This window comes from Kryptolebias marmoratus, linkage group LG2 (genome assembly GCF_001649575.2).
Source record: "Kryptolebias marmoratus isolate JLee-2015 linkage group LG2, ASM164957v2, whole genome shotgun sequence".
Classification (NCBI taxonomy): Eukaryota; Metazoa; Chordata; class Actinopteri; order Cyprinodontiformes; family Rivulidae; genus Kryptolebias; species Kryptolebias marmoratus.
Window position 1 is genome coordinate 19,543,453 of NC_051431.1, and position 20,921 is coordinate 19,564,373.

A 20,921-nucleotide genomic window follows, 5' to 3' on the forward strand; every position below is an offset into this window, starting at 1 on the left:
CAGGCAGGTCCGGATGCTGATGTGTACACCTGCACACCAGCAGACAGCGTCTCATCCCGCTGAGCCCAAGCAGCTCCGTGCGTAAAAACGGTGCGTCAGGTGCCTCATTTCCTTAATGCAAATGTCCCGCCGCCTGCGCTCTCTCTCTCTCTCTCTCTCTCTCTCTCTCTCTTTCTCCCCCTCTCTCTCCCTCTCTCTCCCCCTCTCTCTCTCAAACACTCTTCCACCTCCTTTTTTTTCTTAGTGTCCTGCCCTCACCACCGACCGGCAGCCGCCTCTGCTCCTTTAAGGCAACGAGGAGTTAAAGCGCGTGCAGGGGCAGGGGGGAGCGGGCTCGTTTCTGCGTAACGCTCAGAGAGTCGGAGCGGTGCGATTAGAAAGCGGCAGCAGCGGGGGAAGATGCGCTTGCTCGCCTCTTGCTGGACTCACAGGGGCGATGAGGATGATCTGACTTTGGGGTCCGAGGAGAAAAAAGGCACTTTTTATTAATTCTTCCATTCTCTTTCCACCTATCCCCCCTCCCGCCCTCACGTTGCTTTATTAGTTAGACAGTTTCAGTTTTTCCAATCCACCAAGGATGAGCCGCCACTTCTTGTTTAATTTAGTAAATCAGAGCTTCTGACTTTTTTTTCCTCTCCCCCTCCTTTTTTCTTTTAATTTTTTTTTCTGGCACCAGGATTTGCTCTTTTATTTATTTTTTTCCCTTCCACCCCCCCTCACACACACACACACACACAGCTCTGACTCAGCACCACATTCACCTGGGCTTCAGCACTTCAGCATCCCTTTCTGAATAACAGGGAGTAGACGCGGAGCGCAGGAGGAGAGTCTGAGCGCACAAGACAATCACAGAGGTTCCGAGCGCAAACAAGGCGGGGGGATATTTTTACTTAAAAGAGCCAAAAAAAAAAAAAAAAAGTAGAAAGGGAATTTTAAAAGTCGGACTGGGTCGCTCCAAAACAGAGGCAAATGTTTAACCTCACACCAAGCGCACAGAAGAGAAACCCAGGGAGGCACCGGTCGGAGGAAGACGAGAAGGCATAGCTCAGGAGGAGGGGGGATTGAACGGAGCAGGGCATGTGGATATTGGCTTTTCTCTTCCTCCAGAGCATCTTGAATGGTAAGTTTCACCTGCTACGGTCTATTCTTAGCGCTGCTCATTACTACCTGCTGCAGGAGACAAATCACTGGGAGACAGCATGAAAAAAAAGACTGAAGATTGGGAGATTGGAGAGGATGGAGGTCACCTGTGACCCACATGGAATGGATTGTATGAGCTTTTCAAAAAAAAATAAATAGCTGACACCCTTGATGAAAGGGGAGAGAAACAGGCAAGGCTTGATTTTAAACCTTTAAGCCCCCCTTAGACATACTTATGGCCTTCAGAGACACATCATGATCNCCCCCCCCCCACACACACACACAATAAAAACAAACTGTGATATGCTATTTATTTAAGGCTTAGAAATGTATTGTTTAGATTTGGTTTTACTTTATTGTTTTCATTTCATTTAATTGCACCAAATCCTGTCATTTGGTTTTAAATTATTGTTTTTTTTTAAGCCTGGCACCTCTCATTCTGTCACATCCTTGTTCCACTATGGCCCTTAGTAATAAGTGACGTATTTGATATAATGAACATTTGGTTTAACCCATTCTCCCCTCCTCCTCCTCCCTCTGGGATCATATTTTTCTCAAGTTCAAATCGGCCCAAATAAAAAAAGAGGCGTAAAACGTGGCCATTTTATGCCAGTTTTCTGTATCTGCATAAAATGTTGTTGTTTTTTTGTCTCTCTTTAAATTCAAAATATTGAAATGCATTCATGTTTCTGTCCACAACAAATGCGACTGCAGCTTTATTGACCCTTAAATGTGATGTGAAGGCTGTTATCAAGCTCATTTAACATTGAACTGCAAGATAATGGTCGTTCGCAAACACACAATACAACTTAAGATTTTTAAAAATGATTTAAATAGAGAAGACATTTTCTGTTCAAATATTGGCTCCAGGTTGAGCATATTATAATTATTTCTTGCATTTATCTGCATTTTTGTTTGTGCACAACCCGTACACCGTCGAATGCCACCGTGCCCAGAATTTTTTTTTTGTGCACGAGTGTCTAAAATCAATGGTGGAAAATTGATACAGTTTATTGCGTTCACTTATTGGCCGGAGTCGCTTCTACAGGGAGGGCTTATGGCTGACTGGGTGTGTACGAAAACAGGAAAAGAAGAAGGCGATGGTGGAAGGAAAGAAAATGTCTGTAAGAAAACACATCAGGGCGACACGATGCTCAAAAAGAGCACAAACCAGTGGCTGGTTGCCTCCATAAAAAAGGCCTAAAATAATAATAGCCAAAAAAAAAAAAAGCTGAATATACGTTTCAGAAATCGGCAGAATTGTGGAGATTTACAGGTACGAATATATTTAACCCCATCAAGAGGCTATGATATGAGATTTTGTGTCTCTCCCCGCCCCCCCATCTCTCCCCAAAATGGATTCTCTCCTCCTGGCCAGAATGATAAAATAAGGCTCCGAAATTGATTTTTGTTTCTGTGTCGACTCTTTTTCAGAGGCGAGGCAGCCGTCAGTCGGTGCTGTTTTATTGACACTGGCTCCACATAAAATGGTATCTCCCTCAGCCCAGCTTGTGCTAAAACTCATAAAGGAACAATAAGGAATCCTCATTAATCATAATCATCTGACATTGGATCAACCGCCATGCAAGATTGTGTCCGTTTATTGCATAAGGGATTATTGAGGAGGCCCCTGGCAAACAACTGATAGGGATTAAGCCGAAGACAGCGTTCGGTTAAAGACGTTTCACTTTGTGTGCTGGTCGTTCGCAGCGCTGATATGTTTCAGGATGCACACATTCGTGTTCTTTACTTGATTTCTCTGTCGCTGTTGCGGCGCTGTAGGTCTTGGTCCTCTGTGGCTGGATGTTTTGTTGATTATCATGAAAATGAGGTGTTCGTCGGCTGAGCAGTCGTTGTCAGAATGAATGAATGACCTTGTAGATTGAAGCCAGCACCGAGATTGAATTCCAGACAATTCTTGCTGTTTCAGAAACAGGCCTGCTCGCCGGCCTGTCTCTATGGTAACCCTCCCTAATGGGTGTCAGGGGCTGCGTCCTAAAACGTTCCCGCATTCACATCCTCACAATGTGGGGTAGACAAGCTATATGTTGCATATGCCTGGTGTTGTCAGAAAGTGCTGCCCGTGCCGTTGGTTGGAAAGGGTCTGTTGCTTGTTTATGTCGAGACCAAATTTGTCCACTTTGATGTGGGCGGTACTTCCTCACAAGTTGGACGCCATTACAAAATGGCAGACACAGAACCAAAAAGCCAAATCCTGACACGGGAGTTGGAGTTTGTAGGTAATCTTAATTAACTCTTGTCAAATAACAGAAAAAGATACAGAGGAAATAATTGCAATTTAATAAAAAATGAAACCAAAAAGACAGCCTCAACCTTTAGATTACTCTTGTCATATTTGAAACGTTAAAAAAAAAATCCTCTCATTTCACAACCAAGGGGCACAATCATGTATTGTCCTGTATTTAAGACCTCACTCCTGCGCTTTCTTGCATCTATTAAAGCAGAATCTATAAATGTAGTCATCAGTACGGGAGAGAAAACATTAAATATCTGCCTGAAAGCTGCCTCTGGGCAAAAGCACAGCAAGCTAAACTGGCCCATTCAAATTCTCATTGGAAAGATGTAATGAGACAAGGCTTCTCGCAGAGTTCCCACAAAGATTGAGATGATTTGTAGACATGCATTAACTCGCATGCTTGGTTGTGGCTAAGAAATAAGAATTAAAAAAATAATAATTAAAAAAAACTCTTTTTTTGCTGTGAATAGATAAGTGTTTAGGCAGAGGTCAGGAAATCAAGTCTTGGTTAGCTGTGGTCTTTATATAGACACGTTTTACTCTAAATTCAGGGAATGTCTAGTCCCGTAAAGCACTCAGTGCAATGCACAGCTGCCAACCTCGGTTAGCTAGCCAATTTTACATGACCTCACATTATTAGCAACCTGAAACTCTAGCTGGAGATGCAACAGCTGGAACAGAGAGATGGCTGCAAGTAGGAGAGAGCGGGAGTCAAGACGTCCAACGATCAGTCGAGAAACAAGGGTGAAACCTGACCAGTGATTTTTACGGCTGCACTCATGGCCATTAGTCTGTTTACTAATCAACAATTAGGCTTTGCACAAGACGTATGTTAGCTCTTCGAGATGAGATTAGCCCATAAAACTATGCAGCAGGTGAAAGATCACCTTGTGCCGTCTCCCTTGGATGTGAATATTTAATGGGCTGAATTAAGTTTACAAACCCACTTAACTCTTGCTCACTTGAACGAGTTCTAAGAGGGTTTGTTGGGTTTGAACTCAGCGCGTGATTCCAGTTGAAAGAACTGCTAATGTTGGGTAATGGATACCCTGATGTGTGATCATAATAGATATCCCCTAGTTCATACATCTTAGCTCTATAATGAGGGCTACTCTACTGTACAGTTCCTCCTCGACTCTGTCTGGCTCTCTAATTAGGAGCAAGCTTTGGTGGCTCTCTGTGTGTGTGCGTCTGTGTGTGTTTCACCCGATGTAAAATCTAATTACCGATCACACTGTGTCTGTCTGGATTCCACTGAATCGGAGGTGTAATTGCGCAAGCCCGTGTGTAAATGTCTCTTGCATTAAAATGTTAACGATATCATTTAGCATCTGCGGGGAAGAGCAGAAAAGCCCTCAGCACCCAGATGTAGATGTTTGATCAAGCGTGCAAAGTGAGGTTGTAGTACATCTGGCGTGGGTTTTCCCTCTCTGACAGAGTTCTCGGCGGAGAGGATGTTTTTAATTCACTCAGCACCTGTCAAAGTGACATGTTATATTATTGTGCTGCACTGCACAGGTACTGTAGAGGGGGAACTCGTGTAAAAGGTTTATTTGACAGTTTAAAACAGTCCGAGTCAAGAAAGAAGCCTCTCTTCTCCACCGCGCAGAGAAGCGTTGGATTTATTTTCAAAGAATTTTAAAGCACAGCTACCCTAAGCACAGGAGGTCGACATTCGTAGGTTGGCGTTGAAAAGTTACAAGTTTCACTGTAATTTTACTTAAAAAGAATTCTCACCGAGGGCTACAAATGTTGCTTTGCAGGTTACAAACCAAATCCCAACAGATTTTATTTCTTCTAATGTTTTGTCACATCATTTGTCTCCCAGTGATTTCTAAATAGCTCTGTGTAACATCGCCAGACTGGGCGAAGCTGATTGTCTTTGGGAGTGGTATTCGTGTGAGCTGGCAGGGATGGAAATTTCAAGCAAAAACACTCTTCTAATTTGTCTGTAAATATTTGAGTTTCCTTTTAACCAAAGTCCTTTAGCAGAAAAACCCTCTAATAAAAAACTGGCTTTCGGTACAGAGACCTTTCGTGCCAATTCTGCTAGCATGAAAACTTTCTATTCTTCACGTTCACCAATGGATCAGTGTGGAGGAGGACCCACAGGTTGTGGCAGTAAAGCTGAGCTCTTTCGAGACCATAGTTTCCACTTCCTATCCTTTCAAAATAAACTACGATAGCAGATCGATGCTGGGATGCTCCGAGTTGTTTTTCTTTTAAAAATATATTTTATTTTTTTTAGGAAGTAAGAGGTAGGTGTTGTGTGGAAAAAAGCACATCAACTGACCGTTAGGAAACAACTTGAATGTCACTAACAGGTGTAAAAAGGGAAAACAAAGGTTGCGATGGTTCCAGTAATTCTTTAAATCTGCGCATTTTCATTGGACCTCAAATATTCAAAAATCCCATCCATAATAACTAGAAGGGACCTCATCCTTTTCTGCTGCAGTTTTTTAATATAACTATGAAACTGATGACGAGCTTCATGAAAGTGTTACGTTGTTCCCAGCTCCAGCTCGAAATCCAGCAAGGTTGTTTTTTCATATCTGAAACTGTTGAAGAAAATAAAACTAACTTGATTTGGATCAACCTCTAAACAAAATATCAATAAATTTAACAGTTTTTTTTTACACTTTTTGATAGAATAATTGATAAAAAGTTGTGCTCACCTAAAGTTCCAGGGTGTAAAATTTATATTAAGTTGTTAATGGTATTACAGTGCAGTAGTTTATGTTGTAAATACTCCAAAATCGCAATAAAGTATTTATATATCATTGGGAGTATCAATTTTTTTTAATACATCATCTTGCAGTGAAGTAAGATGATGGACAAAAGCCGGTTAAAAACTTTGTTCAATTTTTATTTTATTTTTTTTGTCTGAACTGACTTTATTATTTTTATTTTAAACTGTTTAGTCAGTTGCTCACTTTCCAAGTTTCTCTTTTTTTTTTCAATAAATTTCTCTATCGCCTGCCTCCATGAAAGGTGAGTGATCATATAATGCCTTGTGTGTGTGTGTGTGTGTGTGTGTGCCTGTTTGTTTGCCTATTTGTTAGCAAAATATCTCTTAAACCAGTGGGTGGATTTTAACAAAATACTTGGAAATCATTGACTGACTTTTGCTCTGGCTGCCGTAGCAAATCAGCTTTAAACAAACACAAAAATGGCTACAACTCAGTCAGTTTTACAGATATTGAGCTAAAATTTGGTGCTGAGAGTCACCCCAACACATTCTCCATGCTGGCATGCAAGGCGGCGGGCAATGTGCATTCATTTAAGGAATGGTAGTTTCATGTAGAAATGTTATTAAGTATATCAGCAAGTCAGCGCTTCTGCTGAACAAAATCTGGGCGACATTGATGCTTTCCTTCAAAAATAACTCCTGAGGCATAACCATACACGCGTACTTGTGTACATTTTAAATAAGTGGTAGATTTTCATTGAAAAAGTTTGAAATCAACATCATGATGACAAAGTTTAGTCCTGCTTCTTTTATTTTACTTCCTCGGATACTCTTTCTGCAGTCGTGACAATATATTTCAAATCCAGCATTCAAAGATCTGTCTCAAAGGGGCTTAAATCACACTTTATCTACTTTCCATTGACAGCGTTACCTGAACTGAGCAGCAAAACCCCCATAAGATTCAGTTTTGAATCCAGTTTCCTCTTTGACCACTTGAGTTCAAATATGCCTAAATGATTTGATGATTTTGGTCAATGAACTTGCCTTTCCAAAGGACGGTGAGTTAAAGCTCCATGTAAATCTCAGTGTGTCAACAAAAAGATAAAAATATTGCATTCAGTCGTCATCTGCTGTGTCCTATAGTGGTGTGCCACATCACAGCCTTTGTTCATTGTGAAAGACAGGCGGTGAAGGTATGATGAGTTTGCTATCTATCACAAGACAAACATCCGCGCTGCACCTCATAAATACTGCCTCTTAATCCAGTCCTCCACATACCACGGCCGGGCTTTGAACTCCACACAGTCAGCAGCCCAAGGCTGAATTGATCCCCACGACTCAGGCCTGAGCGTGATGCATTGTGGCTCATGAACGGTCTGCGATGCTGTCTCTCCAACCCCTGCTTTGAGTTCAGCCTTCTGCCGCACTCCACGGACATCTGCTGCAAGAAAATAAACGCACGAATGAAGTGTACAAAATCCACCGCATATTTCTTCAGCCTCTCTGCAGTCCTAACTCTGCTGCTTTTGTTGGTTCATGATCTAAAACTGCAATTCCTGTAGATATTTCACAGCCATGTTTTCCCACCTTCCAGATATCTTAAAGTAGGCTAAGGGATAACGTAAGCGGCAGAGCTGGATAGACAGTGTGACAGAAAGACAAATGGGTCCAGCTTGGTTTCTCGACACTGCTCCTTATTTTTAAACCTGGCACAGATGCTAAGATTTAAGACCAAGTTAGTGACGGTTATTTTTAGCCCGCCATTTTTAAAGCGCTGTCATCTTTGTTGGTAAGGCCTGAGAGCGTGTGTGCAATTTAAGTTCCTTATTTGTGTATTATTTGGTGGCGTTCATGTTAATTTACGGACACCTTCATGAGGTATGTTGAGAGGTTTTGCAGGGTGTGTGTGAGATGTTGTGTGCATGCACCTCCTGTACATGTGTGCATTTAATTGGGGGAGATGGGTGGGTGGGTTTAGGTGTGACGCGGAGTGGAGCCACAGGAGTCTGATTTATGCCCTTCTAGCCACTCATCGATCCCCCCCAGCTCAGTGTGAGACTGAGTGCATTGTCAATAATCTTAGCACTTTGTGGTATTCCTAGATTCCCAGACCTCCTCTGCTCAGTGCAAGGTGTGATGCTGCAGTAAGCCATCTTGTGTAAGATCAAATAAGAGGGCACAGGGGCTTGGCGGCAATGCATTTGATTGCAGGGTAATCTAGCGGTGAAAAGATCATTTTGCAGCGGCTGTGCTGTTGACAAAAATAGAGAACTGCCTCTATTGTCTGCACAAAAGAAGGTAATTTAGTCAAGGCCCTGCATGGATCCCGAGGAGCACATAGCCGTTATGTATGTCGTGTGTTGCGGAGTGCTGACAGGACACATAGACGAGGTCGATCATTGGTTACTCCGAGTCTCTTTATCAAGACCATCCATCCCCACGAGTGATTATGCTAATAAGTGTTTGATCAGATGATTAAATTGAAACTCAATTCATCTAAAGTGCTAAATGCTCAGAATACATTTGTGCCTGATTTACTGCCTGGCTTCCCAGAGCATTAGTCCCCCTGGTGTACACATCCACGGACGAAAAGGATGACCAGAAATGAAAAAAAGGGAGGAAACTGTACAAAAATACCTCTCCTTTTTATTCAGGCGGCGCCTCATATGAGACGAGGGGTTTATATAAAGCAAGCCACGGGGACCGAGGGAGTAAGAGGGAGAGAGAAACGAGGAAAAGGAGAAAATAAGTGTGTGTGTTATGATGGGGGTGGGGGTGAGGAGGAGTAGGGGGGGATGTGCTAAAAGGAGCCGTGATGCGGTCCCTTAAGTGTTGAATAAACATGCTTGGTTTAGGGAAATTGCTGCGATAAATGTTTAATATGATAAGTCCATAAAGACGGTCAAATGAGTCTGGAGTATTAAAATGAGCATGGCACGCAGCAGTTTGCAGAAGCAACGAGGGAGGGAGGATTGTGGGGTGGCGGTGAGGGGGTGATAATGGCAGGCAGAGCTAACAGGATGAGAGCAGCCAGCTGCTGTGACATCAACATTAACACACTCCACCAGCTGCACGTCACACACGACTCCTGGACAAATCAGGAACAGTGGTGTATCTTCAAAGGGCCGCTGTGGCCTCATAATGCTATTATTACCTGCGCAGTATTTGTAGTGAGAGCAGCGCGGTTGTAAGTTATTTTTCAAAGCAGAGTTCAAAAGCACAGTAAAAAAATAAATATATATTTATGTAAAGGCCTGGTCTAAACTCAAATAAAGGAAGGTTTGCACTGGAAACACAATTCAAAATAATGTCTTATTAATGCACAAAGAGAAAAAAGAGAAACAACAAACAAACAACAACAAATGAATTATATCTAATAGCAGTGCTGTTTTCTCTTACTTTCAGTGAGCTATATCTTAACACTGCTGTCACCAAAAATAGCCCCTGAACTGCCTGAAATATATTTTTCTTTCATGTGTCCGTGTCAATATGTAACATTTATTTATTGATCAGGTAGTTTGATTATAATGCTGGAGAATTAGAAGCTGCACCACTGATTATTGTTTTGCGTTCCAAGTTGTTTCAGCCATAAGCAAAGCACTGGATGTTTTTTTGTTGTTGGCAATAAAGATAAGTTTGTATGTTCCTACTGGTGTAAAAAAAAATCTGAATTTTTCAGTAGTTTTGATTTCAGTGTCCCCAAAATAAATGGAATATTCTAAGAGTAAGTGTGTGATGACGTTACTGTTTCACCACAAACGCAGTTGCTTTATTGCCGATGTTTGTGCTTGTGATGTTTTATGGAACCTTGAATAATTCACCTGATTAATATTCAGTTGATCCAAAAGTAAAAAAAAAATGTAGTAGAAATCACTGAGAAAGCACAAATAATTACAAATTTAAAAATAAATTATCAAGCTGTTGAAACGATGAAAGCATAAGAAAAATCTGTTCACAGAGTTCACCATGAACACGTTGGTGAGTTGTGTTTGCAGCCAGGAAAACCTGAGTTATGATGCTGAATCCAGTGGCTACCAGAATAACTCAAGTGAACTCTCTTTGTAGTTACATTTGGACATTGACGTGTCCAGAATAACACCATCAGAGCCATGTAATCCCTTTTGCTTTACTCTTGCCGCTCTGTCTGCAGTCTCTGTCTGTCTGCAGTTTGACAGTGAGGCTGAATGATGTTGGAGTCCAGAATCGGCCACTGCAGCCATGTCTGCAGTAAAATACGTAAACAGTGAGATGTCAACATTCTTAATTTGTCCTTGTCAGTCCTCACATTCCCTCTGATATTACTGAAAACAAAAAACAAGAGAACAATGCCAAAAAAATAGTTTTCATCCACTTATTCTCCTTTTAATCCTTTTGGGATTTAATTAGAAAACTCAAAAATAGATGTTTGTATTCAAAATTTAGAGGTTTTTAAAAAATATTCTTGTGCTGAAGAAAATCTGCTCACATTTGCCATAATAAAACAAAACACAAAAAAGTGGACTGACAGAGCTTTTCTGGTTTTGTCGAGTGTATATACTGTATAAGAAATCCATGATTTTTGACTAGTGCTGGCAAACATGAAACAATTTGAGCAAGATTACAAAAAATTACAAAATATCAGAATAATCAGCATAAACCGGGAGATTCAAGTGGTGGAATTTATTCGGCCTAATTCTGAAATTACAGCAAATCTCTGTTTTTATTTCCCTCCCAGGCCTCACACAGTAACCAATATACTGAAATATTTATCTGAACATTCAGAAGTTTTTTAAACGCATTTCTCATTGTTAAACCTCGAAGCACCAGTTTTTCAAATGGAAGCAGCAATGATTGAAAAATAAACTTGAGCAGATTTCTGTGTTGATTTAAACGTAATGTTGAACATTTGTGTTGAACTCGTATGGTATGGTACCCACAATATATTTCCTCTGACTTTTGTCTCCATCATCTTTTTTGATGTGTTCTTTTCTGAGCTTGTGTCCTAAAGTTCAACTGATTTAGCTCTCCTTCTTTCCGTCTCTAAACTCAGGCTGATCTATCATTTCTTTTACAATCAGTCCATTAGTCAACAATTATTTCAATCCATCTCTGATTCCTGTGGGTGCACCTCCTGTTCTGAGCTCCATGGTTTACCTCACCTGCTTTACTCTACTCTTAACCTGATGTCTCTGCATTAGTGCAAAATAGCATCCCAGAGCAAATTAAAATGATCACCTGTGAAACGTGTGAAACTAAAACTAATCAAATGTAATCATTGTAGTAAATGGGCAGATTAAACTTAGAATTTATCAGATCTCAACTACTGAAGTGTGAAAGTCGTTCATCACAGGGAACCCTTCATCATCATGTTTACACCAAATAAGGAGGAAACCAAGTTTTGTCTTTATGGGTTTATTATAAATTTAACACTAAATCAAGAAAATAGAAACAACAGTAAACAATTAAGATGACATCACTTAGCAGCTGAGAAGCAATACACATCAGTGACTTTGTTTGCCTAATCTATCCTGAACCTCAGAATGTAATGAAAAGCAACAGGGCTGAAATTATTGGGGTAAATAATTACCAGGGTAAAAAGGTTCCAGGTAAATAGTGGAAACGTGCCTCAAAATCAGAGTTTGCCGTTGGTGCACTCATTAGTTGGCCTTACCATCGTACGAAGTATTTCAAAATAAAATTAGATTCAATCAAAGTGAAACTAAATTGTAGGTTTTTTTTTCACTGCAATACGTAAATTTAATTAGCACTTTAACAGTGCAAGATATTAACCAGTGTCACCGATTATTCACCAGTTAATACTGGTGCTGTGACAGCAATACTAATATTAGCCTTGGACTAACACTAGCGACCAAGGAAACTGTAGTTACCAGAATACAGTGTAGCTACCATCAGAATATATTATAACTAGAGACAGGACTGGAAACTGGAAGTTGAAGTCACAGTGGACGAGCAGGAGAAGGCGAGGACACTGCATCCATCTTTATTAATGTTGATGGTAGCTACATATCTACTGAAAACAACACAAAACAAGCAAAGCCTTACCTGTCTAGCATAAAACAGCAGCCATGGTGTAATTTCCCAGCTTGTGTCATTTGCTGGGTTCTTATCCTTATGGAAATACTCTCATTTGACTTTGACATAGTTTGTTTTTTTTCTCCTGCCTTCTGTAGTAGCGAATGCAGTTCAAAATGCTGAAAATGTTGCAGCTCTGGTTGCCATTGCTGTGATGTTTGTTATCAGTACTCTTCCACAAATCCTTTAATTGACAAAGACTAGTGAATCATCCAACAATCCATTTTCGAAACAAAAAAATCCTATTGCTGGGGTTTTTATTGACCAAACTAAAAGATGCATATGTTTTCTCTTTTGTTGTAACTCCAATGTATTAATAACTGTTGGGATGTGATGACGGTGCTAACACGCATGACAAAGAAATGCATTTAAAAATCACCAAAGACTTTAAAGTCTTGTCAGTTGTGATATGAAAAGGCATTTAATCAGTAGGCTGAAATAAGCTTACAAAGTCATTTTTGCTACCTATTAACTAACTCAGTTAATAGCTTATTATTGGTAAAAGGTGAAAATGCAGTTTCTCATTTCACATCTCCAATCCAAACCTCATTGGAGATACTTGTTCGTTATGCAGGTGTGCAGCAGACACCCACAACAGCAGCGTCTCTGAAGGCCCTTAACCTAATGTTTGTTGACATAATAAGGTTGGATGTCCAGTATGTGCCATGTCTTACCGAAGTAAGGGCTCTGCCAACAGGCATCTGCTCAGCAAAATGTTGCTGCTTAATGATATTATCAAGGCAACGTATGCTGACCATTAGATTCATTTTGGCCATTAGATACATTTCATTTCATCTGATTATGTCCACTCAAGTCTTAATCGGACTATTTTAAGTATTATAGGAGAGCGTCCTAAAACATACAAGGTCCTGCTGCTCATAGCGGGACCAACATTGTTTTTGCTGAGCTATATGTGCCATGATATATTATAGCATCTGAAAAACAGTCTGGAACTGATGAACACTGACAATCACAATTTGTTATATTTCCAGTCTTTTAGGATTGAGCACTGCTTGAGCAACCCCAGCATTATTTCAGTTTTTAAAAATAGATTTTACATTGAATTCTGTATATCCAGTTTTATCCATTTCAGAGCAGGTGACACTTGTGTGAGGCACCTCACAATTCAATTTGATTATGCTTCAGAAGGTTGCAATACTTGAAACCTAAATGACTATGACTTATTTTACATAAAAAAACACTGATTTGTATATGTTAAGCCTAGTAAAGAGGGCACAATAACATATGTCAAAAAGCCCTATTAATTACAGGCTGCTGACCAACAATTTGCATAGATGCTAATGTAACACTGAAAATGCTATAGCAAGGCTAACAACATTAGCATTGTGATTATCACTGGGACTTTATACACAAATCAATCATTGCAAAGTCATTATTAAAGACAGTCATGAAACTTTATTTACAGACATACATTCTTTAAGATTCAGCAAAGAAAACATGAAAAAGATGCCATATGTTTCTACTAAAGGTATTTCTACTAGAGCAAATTTCATTGGGCAGGAACTACTCTGCTAACTCTTAATAAAGTAGCAGCACAATTAAATATGAACAAAAGCAATTTTTGCAGTTTGTAAAGGGATTCAGAACCCAAAACTAGATTTATAGAATAAAATATATTAATGGCAATTGTCATGCTACAACAAAATTAAGGTGCCATAAAAAATTGAATAAAAAATATTAAATAAATCAGTAATTTATTTAATTGATACAACTCACCATGCACCATGCACCATGCTTCTCATTTGACACTTTCATGAAACACTTCAATATGTTTGAAGTCAACTTGCTGCTGTTACACCTCTGAGCCACCAAGCGAGGTAATGACAGAGATGTAACCGTTGATGTGAAAATGTCAGCTGGCTTTGTGGCTCAGCGATGTGATGTAGGGATGACGTACGGTCTGTGCAACCACTCATGGGATTTAAAAGCCTAAAAAACAATAAACAGATTCACTAAGGAGGAGAAGATCAATGACGAAGCACAGCAATTTAGCAGTTAGTTAAAAAATTTAGTTAACCACAAAGAGGATCGCTAGACTGAGTTAATCTGTTATGTTTTGAAAATGATATGAGGGAGAAACATTTAATGTGTAATGCTTTACATCAGCACATCTGGGTTCAGGCCTCTTTTGGTTCCACAAAACTTGCTCACATCTGCGTGGGACGGGGCCAGCTCTATTCGGGAAGAGGCAGCTTAAAAATGGACTCGTTTTTGCCGCCATTATGCTAAACTGTTTTGTCAAAGTACCTAACAAAGCAAAAAATTGTCAGATTTTTAACAAAAAGTGACATTAATTTGCACATCAAGTGTTATCACTTTATTTATATTTAATTTACCTACCTGTGCTGCAGTAAATATATATAAATATATTAGCGTCATGGTTTTTACAACTGTCTCCACACAAGAAGTAACTTCAAAACCTTTTTTTCACCAAACCCTAAATTACTTTCACAATGTTTACCTCAGATTAATAAATCGCTCATAAAATAGATTTGTGAATATATTTGACAGTGCCTGTCAACATTACCCTTCTATAAATAGTTTTTATTCTTGTTAAGAAGGTAAAGGACAGGCTTCCCTCATCAGTTCTTGGTAAATTTAGAAAATGATTTTAATTAATAAAACTGAGCGTATTGAATAATATTGTCCTACTATTATTGGCTGTTCAGAAGCAGTTTTTTTTTGCGTACATGCTGACATCCAGCTTATTGTAAATATGTAGTAAACCGTTGCTGCAGCACCTGGAATTTAATATTGGTTTTATTTATTTTGTCACAGACACGAGTTTCCCCTCCATCTTTGAGCGGTTTTGTTACATCACATGGCAGTATTAGATTTCTCCTCGTGGAGGTTTTTATTCATCATCATCAGCAGCAGAGGGAGCTGCTATAATTTGCTACAATATAATCCCTCATCAGATCCAATCTTGTGCACTTATCCTCATCATCATCAGCAGCAGCAGGAGCATAATTTAGACATCAATGTCTTTATTGCTCAGCTTTACTAAGAAGCCGTCCAGGGTCTCTGGCTTCCCCTTGATGAGCCAGGCAGTCACTCTGGACCATCTGAGACATGAACGTAGACTGAGGAGGAGGAGGAGGGGGTGCCTCGTTTTAGTGTTGCCCACCCCTTTAAGACATCAGAGGACAGATCTGTCGGTGTGGATCAGCAGCTTGCGTACACCCAGCCCTTTCTACTGTCACAGCTCTGCTTAATATTCATGAGAGCAAATTGGTAGAGCGTCATTTAACTCGCGTGCATGGTGTATAGCCTCTGGGCAGATCAGATCAGTGGGAATGCTTACTCACTCTGAACTCCATGGATGATTTTTGTTTGCCTCTATCCAAATGTCTAATATTTCTTTCAATTTAATTAACTTTTACATACAATAAAATGGGATTTTTTTAATTTTTTATTTTTTTTACCACCTGCCACCGAAAGGCAAAGGTGGACATGAATGTTTTTGACTGTGTCTGAGTGGCTGCTCATATGTCTGTTAGTAAAATATCTCAAGAACCACATGATGAATTTTAATGAATCTTTCAGAAAGTAATTTTTGTACATTTTCAACTGATTATCTTTTAGAATTAATCCAACTCAAGATGGCTGCCGTCGCTAACAGATATTAGCCAACGCAGCAATGGCTTTAACTCAGTCAAATTTACAGATATTTTGCTAAAATTTGATGCCGTATTAGCTGAGACTCATTTACAACACATACTCTGAGCTTATCTCGCCATAAGATGGTCCTAGTTTAAAATTACGGCATTCCTTCAAAATAATGCTAGGCCTTTAAGTTGTATTTTGGTTTTCCTTGCAACAGCGGTGTACTCATATTCCATATTTTAATTTTGGGTCAATCGCAGGTCAGCCGTATTTTTAGCTGCTGCCAACATGCGCTGCATATATCACACCGACGCTGTTCTCCATGAGCGCGCGGTAGGAATAGGAATTTGTTGAGGTTGAAAATTGCCTCAGCCTCTGTTAGTCTTGAATTTGAGTGAGCCAGGTATGATCTCCACATCCCAGGCAGACTTGCCCTGAGGGTACGGAGCAGAGAGCTGCTTTAATTACCCAAGGATCCTGCTGTCACATTGTCACCACGAGGCACCCAGTGCTACCGCTACCCAGCAGTGCCGAGTCCCCCCGCCGAGGTGGCGATGACAACTCAGACAATGGATCTGCTCGCTGTACAGATGCAATACATGAGCCATCTGAAATATGTGAAGCTGAATCAGTCCCACTGTCTCTCTGATTCTCCCTTTGCCTCTTTTTGTTTGCTCGCTGCTGTTCCCACTTTTCTTCATGTTCGTGACAAAAGCCGGCTGCAGCAGAAAGGGCTGAATATGTAAACGTGGCCATGGCACATAAAAGAGTTCAGCATCACACAAACTCCGAGTGACTTTAGTGTGTTTTGATTCGGTGCTGAAGACGCAGTTTTACCTAAAAAATAATTCAGATTTAACTTCATGATTTAGGTTGGGATCTCGTTGATGTCATTCAGTTTGTTCACAACATCGCTGATTACTTGTTGCCTCAAATGGAGTTCAGTGGCTCAGATAAAGCATCAGAATTTCTTGCCGCGTAATTTCTGGCTATAGGACCACCATAGTGTAATGAGTCACATAAGCTATCCAGGAACATTGCAGGTGCTGCTGATGCAAACCAGAACCACATCATCAACCAGAAACCTGTAAGAAACAAACACAGAGAAAAGGAGGATTTGGACTCATCCCTTTTTTAACAGACTTCACAAAAACATGCTGGTACTGATTTGTGTCTGCTTAACTTCCTACAGACTTTTCAAAACAAAATAAAATGAGAGCAAGTAAATAAAGTTCAATATGGAAAACAAAGTTCTTGCAATGAAATTACCCCACTCCTGACGGAGAGTGAAAACTTTTGCATGAAATTTTTGTGCATGTATGTTGTTAAATGTCCTGCTTTGTTCGCCTGAAAGGAACACTGTCGACGTGGCCTCATTTAAAAAAGAAACCGATTTTGAAAAGGTTTTTTACTTTGTATTTTTTAAAAGTCAACAACAAAAGGCGTTTAAGATCCTCAGTATTTGTAGTTACAGTAGCTGAAAGTGTTAAAAGACCCACTATGCACCAAAAAAAACAAACATTAGTTCATGATTACAAAAACCGTCAACCTTATTACTTTACTGAACACACTTTTTAAAATTTATATTCCTAATTTACAATCTCAGTTGTGTAACTCTTATTCTTAATTTGCTTTAAAGTAAAAAATAAAATCCCTTTATGTACACTTAGGTTTTGTTGTGTTTGTTTCATATTTCATAACCAATAAACGTGTGTGTGGTAGTTATTTTGAATCATTTCCATGCCTAAAGTACCTTAATATTCTCCTCAGTTCTATCAAAATCATTTGATGCAACTTTGAAAGTTTTATTGCATTTTTTTTTCCAACTAGAAATTTTCATCAGTCTGAAAAATTAAAATTCTGTGTCGTGATGAACTGATTCTTCACAGTGAACTGCAAGCACACCAAGGAGCTATAAAAAAACCCCCAAAAAACATGTCAAATGGGTCATTTAAAAGATACATTACAGCTCCTCTGATGGTCAACATTTAGATGAAAAAGATTGTTTTAATTCTTCTCCGTTCCTTGAGAATATCCTAGTGGACAAAAAAATCCCAGTCAATTATAGATGTATATAATGCATTATTGAACAATGTCATTTATTTCACCTTTACAGTTGAGCTCATGAAAAATTATGCCAATTACTGATTTTCTCTCAGGCAATGTAGTAAGTGGTTGGGCCCTGAGGTCATTTGTTGGGGCATGACACGGTGCTTTTTGTGAGGTCGAAGGGAGCAATGTACCTCCGTCATTGGACCGTTTGTGGTCTGGCTCCTGGGCTTAGTCAATTAGGAAATTGAGTAGTGAACTTAAATGCTTCCTTCCACCAGAGTCAATTTCTTCTCTTTTTTTAAAATTAAATCAATCTTGCTATCAGTCAGCTAGTCTAAATTGAGTCGCTCTCGGGTTCTTTTCATATGCGAAATAGATGAATATTGAAACTGCCGTGGCATTAATTCTAACCCACTTACGTCATTCTTTGCACTGGAGTTTTTTTTCTTAACAACAACATATTTTTTACTTTTGCCTGTCTCAGGTTTTCTACTTGACAGACTAACAATAAAAGCATCCATTAACCAAGTACCAAAGATTTCTACTTTTCCACTAAAGCAATAAAATATTATTGATTATTTAGTAAACTGTGTTTGCCTTCACTTACGTTACCCCTAATCCCCATAAATAACCATCTGATGTCAACAAAGTCCAACTTAAGCAAAGACATATCAGAACTGCACAAATCTCATAAACTCAGCATCTTTAAAATTAGTAACAATATAATGTTATATGTAAAGAAAGATTCTAATTTATGTAAATCAACTAAAGGGATAGTTTAGATGTTTGAAGTTGGGTTCAGTGGAAAACATATTTTACCTGTGAACAACCTCAGTTTGGAGAAAACGAGTTTAATTCTCACCAATTTGACAAACAGTTAGTCAATGTGGGGCCAAGACCAAAGTGAATTTCTGCCGTCCTAAAACACCAAGTCTCCCAAATTGTTTTAGTGGTTCATGGAAACACTTTTTTATAAACCTTTACTTTGTCAGCTTCACATTAAATAGATATCTAAATGGAAATATTTAGTTATTTGCAAGTATGAACATGGTAATTGCATCAAAATATGCTGAAATGTGATGCAAATATGATGATAGCGTAAAAATATAAAATAGTGTTTCCAAATTTAAAGATTAGAGTTGTTTTAAGACAAGAGCAATCCACTTTGGTTTTAGCTTTGTTCGAACTAGCTGTCAGTTTATAAATCTGATCAAAATGAAACTTTTTTTCTCCTTCATAGAGCTATCTACAACAGGTAAGATATTTTTTGTTCATAACCTTTCCACAGAACCCCACCTCAAAATGTGCGAGCCATTACTTGAACTTGTCTCAAAACTGTGAGCGTTTCAAAGTGCGCTCTCCTTCGCTCTAACCTTGAATACCATCCATCAACAGGTGTGGTTTTGACCCCAACTCCTCCCACCTCCCCTCTGTGTTATCAACAGAGCGCTGAGAAGATTGATACTCCCTGAGCCAGCTGGAAAAAAAGAGAATGAATCTGAATTTAATATGACTTTGATGTATTATTTTCATCTTGGCCAGTGCCACAGACCCATCGAGAACCCATAATACTATCCTGCTGCCTTTTAAAAGATCCACATTGGCTAAAGGTTTTTGGACGGGAGATACTGGAGACAGGATTGTACACATCTGAAATTATTCGGCTCTTGTTCAGTTAAACTTTAATGAAATCAAACCGACCTTTCATATAAAATGCACTTAGTGAAGTCTATGCCCTCTGTCTTGTACATGACTGACTGATATTAGACTTAAATAGTAATAATTAACATAATATTTGGGAATCTTTTGATAAAATGGCTTATTTTAAAATACTGTCTCAAATCACTGAGATGCTGAAAGAGTGATTGACCACTTTATTAGGAATCAATGTGAAATTTAATTCAATCCAATACAACAGCTCTATTCTTAATAAACCACTACATTTCCATTTTTGATACTGCAACTTGCTAATTTTGCTTGATATTTAGTGGGACATGATGGGTTTTGGTCACGTACTAGATCATATTATCTTACAATGTTTACAAGTTGTATATAAGAATACATTAGATTGGTTTAGGTTTTGCCACAAGACCGTATACATATACAACATACCGTATACTAGCTGGAAATTACATTTTCCAAGACTTGCAAAAAAACCTTACTTTTTATTTTTTCTTGTATAGTTCTAAAACTGTATGGAAGTAAGAAGTGGGGCGTTTCAATCAGTGTACATTCAGCACAAACTGTAGATTTCGACACTCAATTCGGTGACAGTAAGGATAAACATATATTCAGTCATTAAACTGTCTTGTTACCTGCAGGATCTCCTACAAGCTGAATCAAAGCTCAGATGTTAAACAAGTTAATTATATTCCAACAACAAAATTGTATCTAACATATGAGTTTTATCAGGGCTTCTTGTTTTTGTTTTCTTTTTCCTCAAAAGAGATACTTGGCACCCACAAGCTATGATGCAGGCTGTGCATGATCATTTTCCTTCTTTGTGTTATTTATTTATTTATAAGCAACAACTTGCTTAAAGTATGAGTTCCTTACAGACAGATGTCAAACATAAATGCATAAGATCAATCGTGCTGTGTTGAAACATTCACTTTTGATGGTGTACTGTTAAAACAAAATTAGATTTATTGCAATTCATCCTTATGAAATATGTTCGTTTTTTGTAATAGATATGCCAAAATAAGCATACAAGCAAACCATGTCCTTTAATAGATTAAAGGATAGCTCATGTTAGCCCTATAGGAGATGCTACGTTCCTTTCCTACCCAGAAAGTTGGAACTCAATCCTGAAAAGTGACACCACAGACAACTTTACTGTGTTTCATTTGCTTGTTGGAAAACCAGTTGGATTTGGTAATTGTTGTGCAACATGTGCATTAAAAGAGGTTGTACAGTACAATGTGAGAGTCTAACTTTATAAAAGACACACAGATGTAAATAAGTAGTTTAATTTTGCAACTAACAACACTTGCTATGTGAGAGGCAGCCATGTTGGACTTTTTAGGTCGAAGTTGGCCAGGAACCTACGGCTTTCCATGTTAAAATACCGACTTTGGGGAATGT

At 39.0% G+C, this 20,921-nt stretch overlaps 1 protein-coding gene across 5 annotated transcripts in view; it reads left to right on the forward strand.

The window, feature by feature from the left end:
• The first annotated feature begins 261 nt into the window (after positions 1-261).
• Positions 262-20,921, forward strand: part of dscamb (Down syndrome cell adhesion molecule b) — a 152,192-nt gene continuing 131,532 nt past the window's right edge. For all 5 annotated transcript variants that reach the window (XM_017420072.3, XM_017420073.3, XM_017420074.3 and 2 more), the window contains exon 1: positions 262-1,120. In XM_017420072.3, the coding sequence (XP_017275561.1) occupies positions 1,078-1,120 (43 nt within the window). In that variant the 5' untranslated portion in view covers positions 262-1,077. The remainder of the gene's footprint in view (positions 1,121-20,921) is intronic.